Source organism: Capsicum annuum, chromosome 5 (assembly GCF_002878395.1).
Source record: "Capsicum annuum cultivar UCD-10X-F1 chromosome 5, UCD10Xv1.1, whole genome shotgun sequence".
NCBI lineage: Eukaryota > Viridiplantae > Streptophyta > Magnoliopsida > Solanales > Solanaceae > Capsicum > Capsicum annuum.
In genome coordinates this window covers 136,100,871-136,113,244 of record NC_061115.1, presented here as the reverse complement: position 1 = coordinate 136,113,244, position 12,374 = coordinate 136,100,871, and the positions used below count along the sequence as shown (strand labels likewise).

General features: G+C 33.8%; 1 protein-coding gene across 5 annotated transcripts; it reads left to right on the top strand.

The window, feature by feature from the left end:
• The first annotated feature begins 274 nt into the window (after window positions 1–274).
• On the top strand, window positions 275–4,350 carry LOC107870883. Of its 5 annotated transcripts, none has more exons than XR_001674481.2 (3): window positions 329–1,041; window positions 2,536–2,698; window positions 4,097–4,350. XR_001674481.2 is itself a non-coding variant. In XM_016717576.2 (2 exons), exons 1-2 carry the CDS (start codon window positions 654–656, stop codon window positions 2,550–2,552), a joined length of 405 nt encoding a protein of 134 aa, XP_016573062.1. In that variant the 5' UTR covers window positions 275–653; the 3' UTR covers window positions 2,553–4,316. The 5 variants fall into 5 exon arrangements, 3 of the variants coding, with proteins under 3 accessions (XP_016573062.1, XP_016573063.1, XP_016573061.1); XR_007055902.1 differs by lacking the exon at window positions 4,097–4,350 and adding an exon at window positions 2,836–3,563; XM_016717576.2 differs by having other exon boundaries at window positions 275–1,041; window positions 2,536–4,316.
• Window positions 4,351–12,374: the final 8,024 nt, after the last annotated feature.

Below are 12,374 nucleotides of genomic sequence, written 5' to 3'. Positions count from 1 at the left end.
AATATTAATAAATAGATATTTATAATTTTAAAGCATTGAAGTGTATGATATTTTAATATTGATTATAAAAACTTAAATAAGTTATAAGGTATTATTTGATTTTATAAAAATAAGAAGTTATATTTTTATTATATAGTGTAATGTCTATTTATATTTTTCATTATGTTTATTAAAAAATATTAGTAATAATTATTTATTTAAAAAATAAATTAAATAATTATAAATATATTTAAAATTATAATATTTGGCAGATAAACGGCCCTTCAAACACGCTCCTTTGGAATTCACGTATGGTCATTGACTCTGGAACAAGATAAGTTATCCACGTCACGTCGCCTTCCTACTCCGCAATCCTTTCTCTCTCCTCTACATTTCTCAAAATCCTATTATCCTTTCAAGATAAGCAACTTTTTCCCTGTACGCTATATTTCTATCATTCTTTTCTTTTTTCTGATTTAATTTCTGAATTAGCGTTCTCTCTTTGAAGAAACAGGCAAAGGAAAACAAAAAAAAAAGCCTCTCGGACTTTTGTTAATGAAAAAAAGATTTAAAAATAGAGGCTTTAATATTGTTGGGTGGATAATTTTAAGTCAAAATCCGCCACAGCTTTATCCATTTGCCTCTTTTTTTGTTGAATTTCAAAGAAAGTCAAGATGATGAGAAGGCAACAGGATCAACAATCTATGGTTTTGGAAGAACTTTCTTCACTGATTTTAAATATTCTAAGATCACCACCGCTGCCGATTGAGTTTTACGATGATTCGTTATCAGCTACAATGTCTCCATCTTCTTCAGGGAGGAGGACGGGGTCGATGCAGCAGATTACTCCCACGGGATTCGCATCTCTGCTTTTGGGGATTTCTTTTGCTTTGATGCTTTGTGGATCGTTGACTTTCTTCATTGGCTTCTTAATGATGCCATGGGTGCTTGGTTTGGTTATGGTCTTTTACGTAGCTGGGATTCTCTACAGTTTGTCTATGATTGGACGAGCTATTTTCTCTCATATATCTTCTCCCTCCTCTCCACGAAAAGATTTTCACCGTAAGATCGACTTTTTTCCTCTCTTTTCTAAATTTCAATCATTATTTTCTTTCTCCTTTGAGGATTCAAGTAACCTGAAATACTCAATTGCTCACCTAATGGAAAAAAGAAAAAGGGTATCATATACAAAATGGAACTTAACTAATGCCAATTTTATGATTGTTAATCTAGGTAGCTTCTTTCTTGTTTGTTAAATGTTGCTACTAGTTTTAATATGATTAATTGACAAATTTTGATGATTATGTAATTGTTGACTCAGTCAAGTAAGCTCGGATACAGGTATTTAGGTTCAACAGATAAATACACGGGAGACCCCAACCCAAGACTAGCCTGATAGATGGGTTCAACGGATAAATACAAGGGAAACCCCAACTCAAGACTAGCTTGATAGATGGGAGAACCCGTTTGATCTATAACCCATTAGCATTTCTTTATTTTTCCAATGTGGGACAATTGGTTCATAACATCGCTTTCGCTTGAGAACCAACGACCTCGTTGGTCACGGTTGACGCCCCTCTTAGGTCCAGGCCACCACTCCGAGTCGCGGGTCCACCCATTAGCATTTCTCTATTTTTTCAATGTGGGACAATTGGTTCATAACAATCGCTCACGCTTGAGAACCAACGACCTCTTTGGTCACGGCTGACACCCCTCTTACGTCCAGGCCACCACTCCGAGTCGTGGGCCCATGCATAGTATAAACCAAACGGGAGAGCCCAACCCAAAAGACTAACCTGATAGATGGGAGAACCCATTAGCATTTCTCTATTTTTTCAATGTGGGACAATTGGTTCCTAACAAAGTGTGTTCATACATAAATCAAATCGAGGAGCTTGGCTTGAACAATAAATGTTTATTTGGAACTGGAGATAACATATTCCCATTAAATCAAATTTTCTTGGGGGAAATGTCCTCCAGTCCTACTCTTTAGTTTCCATAACTGGATAAGTTGGAGCTAACACATTTGTCCCTTAGAGTCTTCCTGTATTTTCCATACTGTGAAAAAGTATCAGTATAATTTCATTACGTTAAAGTTGCAGAATTTACTACATGATTCATATTTTATGCGTATTGGCGTACTATGTGAATAATCAAATACAGTCATAGTATTTGTACAGTCTCAACTCAAGATTCCAATGGGGAGAGGATTCGAATTGTTTCTGGTAGAGAGAAATTCTCTTTACGGGCTTTATGTGTAGTAGTAGAGAAGTAGTTGTTTGTGGATTCCTCGATAAATTATTTTGACCTGTCCACTTGGGATTCTCTTTTACATGTATCAAATTGCATATAGGTGCGGATCCAGGATTTTCAGTGAGGGGGTTCATTAGTACATATACAGACTAGTCGAAGGGGGTTCAGCTTCTATTATTTATACATAAAATTTTTTTTTACCATGTAAAAATAGTATAATTTTCCGACGAAGGGGGTTCGGATGAACCCTTGGAATACATGTACATCCACCACTGATTGCATACCTACCTTTTTTATGACCAGGACACGGTATTGCTTGATATTTCACATAGCTTTTGACAAAGAGTTATGGAAGTATATCGTAAATGGGCACAAGGTCAAATGAGTGGCATATGAGATAGATTATTCTTGTTCACTCTGGATGTAAATGGGGCTTTAAAAATGAATTACTTTTCATTATGTACACGTAAGCTATGAAAGTCAATTATTCTTCATCTCTGAGTTTCATTTTCTTTGTTCTAGCTTAAAACACTATTTATTTCCACTTCCCCTTATGACTACTTGCTGCTATTTCTTATCTTTACTAATTTTGGTTGTCAACAGGGGCGGACCCATGTGTAATTTTGGGGTTCTCCGGCACCTACTATACTCGACATAGATTAGGTATAATTATATAAGAAACCCAGACTAAATGGTATAATTTATTAAAAAGCACCCAGAGAACAAACATATGGTTGGGTGCAGTGGCTTGAGGATGTAACTCCCATGTCCAGTTTCCTAGGTTCGAATCCCTACAGCTACATACTATTTTTTATAAATTTTTTTGAGCACCCACAACCTTGAATACCTGGTTGTCAATACTTTACTCTTTTGTAGTTCTTTTCAACACAGCTTTTCACTCTTGTATTTCTCAAACTTGTTTTGAAAATGCTCTCCTCGAGCCGAGGGTTTTATCAGAAACAACCTTTCTACCTTACCTCGGGTGGGGCCAAGTTTTGCACTCTTTTACAGATCCCATTCATGGGATCGTACTGTATGCTGTTGTATTGAGATAAGCATGCGGATTAGAGGTAAGCCATGTATGCTTTTGTAAATGCAATCTGTTGAAAGATTAGGGATTATTTCTTGTGAATCTAAATGAGGGAAGGTTCAACAGTTCTTGGTACTTGTAATTTCTTTCCTTTAACATGTCAGTACTTTGTTGTACCTACTTGAGAAGAAAACCTTTTTTATATTCTGATTACCAAGTGTACAGGAGGTCCTTAGATTTATTTGTGAACTCTGAGGGAGTTGTATGAGGTGATAATCTTATGTTCATGAGTTATTTTTTTCTTCAACGGCAACAAATAGCTTCACAGTATATGCTCTTTTACGAGTTTTTTACTGTTAATCGTCGACATGATTTTTTCAATTCATCTGTGAAGAAAATGTTACAATAGATGCATATTGAAGTTGCTTAAGTCTCTGCTTGGATTAAGTCACAAGTATTCTGTAAATTTGGAAGGAAATTATAGTATGCCTATGAACTCATATACTCATAAGGATCCTGTTTTATAATTAGAAATCAGCTTAACTTGCTAAGGATCCTGTTTTATAATTAGAAATCAGCTTAACTTGCTCGGTGATCCTGCTTCAACCTATCTCTGTGTTTGGACATTCTAACTCACCTTTTAAGTGTGACCATGATAAACTAGCTTTATACTGCACTATGTTTTGTTCTTCCACCAGTCGGTTTTTTTCTGTAAAGGATGGGTTGTTTGTGGTTTGAGACACTGACATGGTGCAAGATGTCTGCCCATTAGTATATATTTTTGTGTGGTTCCAAAATTTTTCTTCACTCCATTTCTTGTATTTCTAATTGCAGCCTAGAAACTTTTCTAAAGCAATTTAAACACTTGAATGAGACTTTCCAAGGTTGAGGAGTATGATTGATTGTCTTCACCATTAGATGCAGCTTAGCAACAATGTTTTAGACAGTGGATACAGGAATTTGATATAATCAATTGAGGATATTGTAATCTTTCCCAGTGGAGTAGGGAACAACTTAAGGATTTCAAAATGGAAGTATATTTTTTAATTACCACCTAAAGAGCAGGAAGCTCAAAATTGTTGTGCCTCCATGTTTTCTCTTGAGTTAATAGTTGAGATGGTCACTCAGCTTTGAACTTTTATTTCAGAAAGTCACCTAACTTTGATCTTTACTTCAAAAATCACTCAACTTTTACATTCTTAATCAAAAAATCACTCAAACTATTTAATCATTTTTGTAAATAACATTTGCTTAAGTGGAATTATTATTTAAATATAAAATTCAGAAAAATAAAAAATTATTTCTTAATGACCTTTTTATCCGTATTCTCATAAATTTAGTATCTCTCCTCATCTTTCTCATTTTTCTTCTCTCTTGTCAACATTAAATATGTTTAATAAAATATCAAAGGGTCATTTTAAAATCGGAAAAGGCTCAAAAATATCCTGAACTATCTGAAATAGCTTAAAAATGTTCCTCGTTAGATTTTTGGTTCAAAAATACCCCTCTATTAAATATTTGATTAAAAAATACCCCTTCCTTTAACGAAATTAAAAAAAGGATCAAAAATACCCCTGAACTATCTGAAATGATTAAAAAATATGCTTTTGTTAAATATTTGGCTAAAAAATATCCCTCCCTTTAACGAAATTTCACCAAGCATGCCACCTAGATATAAAAAATCATGTGACTATGCCACATTACCATCCACATATAAAATGTTAGTATTTTTTTAATTATATGACATTTCTTTCTTCTTTATTTTTATTTTTATTTTTTTCAAAGCAGTGAAACGGAAAAATCAAAAAATCAATCTTTTGTTAATTTTTCATTAGTGTTTTAAAAGTTCTAGATTTCACCTTTTCATTAGTGTTTTAAATGTTTTAAATTTCATCTTGTTATTGTCGTTTGGGATGAGGGACAACTTGATCTTGATCTGATGTTGACTCGGAGGAGGAGCTAGAATTTTAACTTTTAAGCTAGCAAATGTAGATATGCTAATAATTGAGTTGAATTTACTACATGCAAATTCTTTTTCAAAATAAATGAATTTCTTTTAACATTCGAAATGAATTTATTTTTTTAAATTCAGTTTTGATGAATAATCTTATTATTCTTAAAACAAGTTTGAAAAGAGGTAAAATGATACTTAATATTGATAAATTATTCTTTAATGATGTCATTCATTAATTTTTTGAAGATGTGTGCTACATTTAAAGATTCATTAATTTTAGATTAGAGGAGGTATTTATTAAATCATTTTAACATAAGCATTTTAAGTAAAAGCTAGCAAAATCAAACACATCTTTTGAGTAACTAATTTGAAGTTTAGTTTGAAATTTATTATTTTACAAGTAAATCTTAATTTTAACTTTTATACTGGCCTAATAATTAATAGGTTTATCAGTTTAATAAGAATCTTTTGTTGGGTTTCACACATTTAAACGTATTAACAGGAAAAAAACTTGTTTTTTAGATGATCAAAGGAATTTGATAATAGCGATGTTACATTTAATAAATTTTTTCAAAAAAAATATTATGTAACCATCGTTTGTCTACTTTGATTAAAAATTAAAAAGTCGTGTAAGTTTTATCCGTTTGACTTACGTTTTTAAATAAAAATAAAAATAAAGAAGAAAGGAATGTCATATAGTTAAAAAATACTAACATTTTACATGTGGATGGATGGTAATGTGACATAGTTACGCACTTTTTTTTTTTATCTAGGTGGTATGCTTGGTGGAATTTTGTTAAGGGGAGGGATATTTTTGAGCCAAATATTTAACAGAGGTGTATTTTTGAGCAATTTTAGATAGTTCAGGGGTATTTTTGATCCTTTTTCGAATTTCGTTAGAGGAAGGAGTATTTTTGAGCCAAATATTTAACGGAGGGATAATTTTGAGCCAAAAATCTAACGAGAGGCATTTTTGAGCTATTTCAGATAGTTCGGGGGTAATTTTTTTAGCCTTTTCCGTTTTAAAATTTAACAACAACCAAAGAATTATAATTATTTTGTTCTACCTTTTCAAAAAAAAATTTCCATCTGATATTGATGTTCGTATTAAAATCTAATTAAATTTAAATTTGCACATTATAGCTTATTATAAATGCGACGCTCTCAACTATACAATTCCCTCGGCTTTTGTTTTCACTCTAAAAGTGCTTTTTTTTTTTTTTTTATAAATGTTTGTACTATCTATATGTATATGTATGATGAATTAGGGATTTTATACCCATAACTAAATATTATAAATGATATACATACGTTATAGGGATTCACTATATGTATGTAATAACTACGTATATGTGACTTTTAGTAATAAATGAGTTAAATTACGTAGTTTATATTGATAATTTTTTATCCTTCGATCATTGTTAAATTTAATTTGATCTTTTAATGTTTTATTAGACATACTTAATGTTGAATCAATTACAATATGTGAGAAGGAGAAGAAAAATGACAAAGAAAAATTAATTTATGGGAATAAGAATAAAAGGGTCATTAAGAGATAATTTTTTATTTTTTTTTAAATTTTGCATTTAAATAATAATTTCACATAAGCAAATATTATTTTTAAAAGTGATTAAATAATTTGAGTGACTTTCTGAGTGAAAATGTAAAAGTCAAGTGATTTTTGAAGTTTTGATTAAAGTTGAGTGACTTTTTGGGATAAAAGTCTAAAATTGAGTGACCATTTGAGTTATTAACTCGTTTTCTTATCACAGTGTGCACTTTTATACCTCTCTTATTCATTTAGGGGTCGTTTGGTAGAGTGTATTAGAAAACTAATGCATGCATTAGTTTAATGTGTATTATTAATACCTTGTTTGGTATATTTTTGCACCCTATGTATAACTAATGCTTGCATTAGTTATACACTCTATTGTGTATTAAGGTGTGCATATTACTAATACCTCAAAATCTATGGTATTAGCAATGCAATGGATCCAATACATGCATTAACATGATTAAAGACACTATTATTCCTTAAAAAAATTTTCACATTCTTTTTAACATATATATGGAGGATATTTTTGTAAAAAGATAATTTTTTTTTTAAGAAATTATTTAATTCATATTATTTTTAATACATCAAAACAAACACTGCATAAAAAAAAGCACAAATATAACTAATGCAAATATAACTAACATAAACATTACTAATACAAGTATTACTAACACATCATATTTTTCATTATTCTTATGAACTCTACCAAACGACTCCTTAGACATGTAGAAACGGTACTTTCTTTTTGCCCTTTATTCATCCAAGTAACTTTGGAGGAAGTGAAGTACGATTTGAATTATGATTTGCATTCTACTTGTGAATATTTCCGTGATGTATTAACACGTTACATGTTGATGGGAAAATATAGTGAATGATTTGTCCTCTGACCAAATACAATTATATGTTTCTTTTTGCCTGTCTAAGCTCTGAATTTGAGAACTGCAAGCTTGTCTCTTATATATGCGTTTGCATCTTGAGATCACAGCACCCAGGATTCCGTCATGTTAGGCATACACACAATTTCTGTCCCCACATGATTGCGTATACCCTGAACCAATTAATTTCTGTCCCCACATGATTGCGCATACCCTGAACCAATTTGGATGCTCTCAACACTATCATCCAGCTTCCTTTGAGGAAAAAGATAGCTTTAAGTCTTGACGGTTAAAAAACATTCACTATTAAAAAGTATATAATCTATATTTATATCTATATTTATAATATATTAAAAGTGTGAAAATCAGTAATTTAAACTTTTTATCCTTCACTGAAAGTTTCATCTTTAGATAGAATTGTCTTTTCACAATTTTTCTCAAATTATTATTTAGTTATTATTAATATTAGAATTTTGAAATTAATTAAAATACTTATTTGAGTTAGGAAAGAAAGTTCTAAATAAATTCAAATTTTACCTTATATTAATTTATTAATAAATTAAATAAATGAAAAATAATGTTGATTTGAATTGGAAAGAACAAGGAAAAAAACGTTCAAAGCAAAAAAGAGAACAAAAAAAGGGAAAATACATAAATGGAAAGAAAATTAAATTAAATTGAAAAGGAAGAAAGAAAACGTGTGGAGGAAAAAAGGAAAAAAGGAAAAAAAAGAAGAAAGAAAAAAGAAAAAACAAAACAAAACATAGAAAAAAAAAATCACAAAGGGTAATTTATCTATAATTAAAAGTGTGAAGATTCAAATGATTTTAACTTTTTGTCCTTCATTAAAAAGACCCTGCTTTAGACAAAATTGTCTTTTTATTATTTTCTTCAATTTATTATTTAATTATTTTTATTATATTAACTGGACTCCTAAAATATATGGAAGGAGAGTCAATTAATTTTTTCCTTTGTAGTGATCAATTAGAAAAATACTCCTAAAATAGGATGGAAAAATACTCCTAAAATAGGACTCTCTTAAGAAAATACTTCTATAAATATTAAGATGCACGTTAAACTATCGAAGAAATTGATTTACTTATTGAAAAAATATGATTGATGCTCATCTAACTTGATTCGACTGCATGTCTAAATTGGTGGATGCTTAATATTCTAACCCTCAACTTCTTTACTATTTTTGTCAGCATAATAAAATTCAAGTTATTCTTTAGGGTAAAATTTTTCGCTCAGACAAGAATTATTTTCATTAAAACTGAAGTTTTGTGATCACTATTGTATTATTTTGTTGTAGTTTATGGGTCATAGATGAATTTACAGGTGGTAGATGAATGTCGGTCGGCCATGAGAATTTTTTTTTTGGTAAAAGTTAGGTTAATTGTATTATTTTTATATCTCTGTTTTGAATTTTTTTTTCTGTGTAAAAGTAAAGTTTAGTTGTATCACGCCACTGGGCCTTTGATGCTCTATTTTAACCTGTTGACACGTGGAACACTTCGCCACAAATTCTGCTATGTTCCTCTTCATACCGTTCCACCCATAGATTTCCCACAAATCATGGTACATCTTGGTAGCACCAGGATGGATGGAGTATCGCGTACCATACGCTTCCGCCATAATCCTCTGCTTCAAGTTATCAACATCAGGAACACATAATCTTTCTCGGAGTCTCAAAACGTCATCTTCCCCTGGGAGAAAACCTCCACCTTTTGGTCTTTAACTGACTCTTTTAACCTGACCAAGGTAGGATCCCGGTCTTGCTTCTCCTTCACTTTCGAAACTAAAGAGGATTTGGAACCGCTTTGCACTCCTATACTACCCTCAGCATCACCAAACAACCTAACCCCCAATCTAGCCAAACGATGTACCTGACGGGCCTACTCCTTCTTACCAATCTCCATATGTGCTACGCTACCCATGGACTTCCGACTAAGGGCATCTGCTACTACATTGGTCTTACCCGGATGATATAACACGCTCATATCATAATCTTTCAACAGTTCTAACCGTCGTCTCTGCCTAAGATTCAACTCCTTTTGGGTGATACATACTTCAAGCTCTTATGGTTCGTGAAGACGTCGACATGGACACCATACAAATAATGTCTCCAGATTTTTAAAGCAAAAACCACGACAGCTAATTCAAGGTCATGGGTAGGATAATTCTTCTCGTGAGGCTTTAGCTGCCTAGAAGCATAAGCTATAACCTTGCCCTTTTGTATCAATATATAACCCAAACCGACTCTGGAAGCATCGCAATACACCACAAAACCATCAACACCGTTAGGCAAAGTCAACACAGGGGCTAAAGTGAGTCGAGTCTTCAACTCCTGAAAACTCTTCTCGTAAGATTCGGACCACAGGAGCTTCACTTTATTTTGGGTCAAACGGGTCATAGGAGACGCAATAGATGAAAACCCTTCAAAAAAATAATGATAATAACCAGCTAGACCCAAGAAACTTAGGACATCAGAAGGAGATATAGGTCTAGGCCAACTCTTTATAGCCTCTATCTTTTGAGGATCAACTCTAATACCTTCGGAAGAAACAACGTGACCCAAGAAGGCTACAGAGTTCATCCAGAACTCACACTTACTGAACTTAGCATACAACCAATGAGTTCGAAGAGTTTCCAACATGATTCGGAGATGATCTGCATGATCACCCTCACTTCGGGAGTAAATAAGAATATCATCAAGGAATACTATTACAAATAAATCCAGATATGGTCGGAATACACTGTTCATAAGTTCCATGAAAGCCGCTGGAGCATTAGTTAACCCGAAAGACATCACTAGAAATTCAAAATGACCGTAACGGGTTCAGAAGGCTGTTTTGTGGATATCATATTCCCTAACCTTAAGTTGGTGATAACTGGATCGGAGGTCTATCTTCGAAAAGTAGCTCGTACCTTGCAATTGATCAAATAAATCATCAATTCGAGGATGTGGATATTTATTCTTGATAGTAACCCTATTAAGCTGCCGGTAATCAATACACATCCGCAAAGAACCATCTTTCATACACACAAACAGGACAGGTGCACCCCACGGGGACACACTAGGTCTGATAAAGCTTTTATCTAAAAGATCTTTCAATTTCTCCTTCAACTCTTTAAGTTCTGCGGGAGCCATGCGATATGGAGGAATGAAAATAGGATGAGTATCGAGAAGAAGGTCAATCCCGAACTCTATCTCTCTATCAAGAGGTACTCCAGGGAGATCTTTCGAAAAGATATCAAGAAACTCATTAATAACATTAATTGACTGAATGGTCAGGGTTTCAGACTTAGTGTCTTTAACCCGAACCAAATGGTGGATGCAAATTTTGTAAATTAACTTCCTAGCTTTGAGATAGGATATGAAACGACCCTTAGGAATCACAGAACTCCCAGACCATTCGAGGATAGGTTCATCAGGAAACTGAAACTTGACCACACGGGCATGACAATCAATAGACGCATAGCATGAGTGAAGCGAATCTATACCCAGAATGATATCAAAGTCAACCATATCTAGCTCACTCAAATCAGCATACATAACCCGATGAAAGACAGTAATGGGACATTTCTTATACACCCGCTTAGCAATGACAGACTCTCCTTCCGGAGTAGAAACCAAAATAGGCTCAGAAATTAGTTCAGGATCTGTTTCAAAATTTACAGCAACTAGAGGTGTCACATAAGAAAAACTCGAACCGGGGTTCATCAACACATAGACATCAAAATAGAAAACATGGAACATACCAGTGACAACATCGGGAGAGTCCTCCTGCTTCTGACGAGGTGGTATAGCATAGAAATGATTCCGGCGTTGACCTCCAGCAATACTAGATGAAGCACCTTGAGGAGGAACTGGACGGGCTGCGGGAGGCGGGGCACTGGTAGCCTGACTTTAGGGAAGGGCATCACGACTTCGCTGTCTGGCATACGGGCAGTCTCTAAGTATGTGGCCCAACTTGACACAACCAAAACAGCCCCCCTGCCCCATATAACACTCCCCAAAATGGTCTTTACCACACTTAGCACACAAAAGAGGATGAGGCCGGTTGCTTACACTTTCCTGAGACATAGAAGGTACCGACCAATTCCCGAGCTCCTGCCTGCCCCGATATATAGGAGCACTAGCTGAAGAAGGCGCAGGTATAAATGGACGTCTCTAAAACTGAGGGCGACTCCCTCCGGAGAATCTAGTCTGACCAGATCTCTGTTGCTCCAATCTGACTCTCTTAATCCCTCTTACTCTTTCTCTTTCCTTTATCTTGTCTGACTCAATCTGTTGGGCGTGAATCATTAACCTAGGAAGATCAATCTCCCTGTTGATCATAGCAGATCTATATTCTTTCATCACATAACTCAACAACCCAGTTAGAAACTTACTCATACTAGTCCTCGAGTCAGCCATCATATTGGGAGCGTACTTCGATAGCTAATTAACCTTAAGACAGTACTCCTTAACCAACATGGAGCCTTGTCTCAAATTCATAAACTCCTCTATCTTAGCTTCCCGTAACTCAAGAGGAAAGAATCTATCCAAGAAAGCATCTTGAAACAATTGCCAAGTCACTGGAGCGGTATCTTCCTCTCTACCCTTATTCCACATCTGCACCCAGTCATAGGCAACATCCTTCAACCGATAAGAAGCCAGCTCCACACTTTCTTCCTCGATCACGTGCATAATCTGTGTAATTTTCTTTATTTCATCAACATACA

Excerpts from the sequence above, each read along its gene's own strand:
- LOC107870883 (XM_016717575.2), top strand. The coding sequence starts at position 654 with ATGATGAGAAGGCAACAGGATCAACAATCTATGGTTTTGGAAGAACTT. Across the intron at positions 1,042-2,835 it reads TCCACGAAAAGATTTTCACC|GGGCGGACCCATGTGTAATT; the intron begins GTAAGATCGACT and ends GGTTGTCAACAG.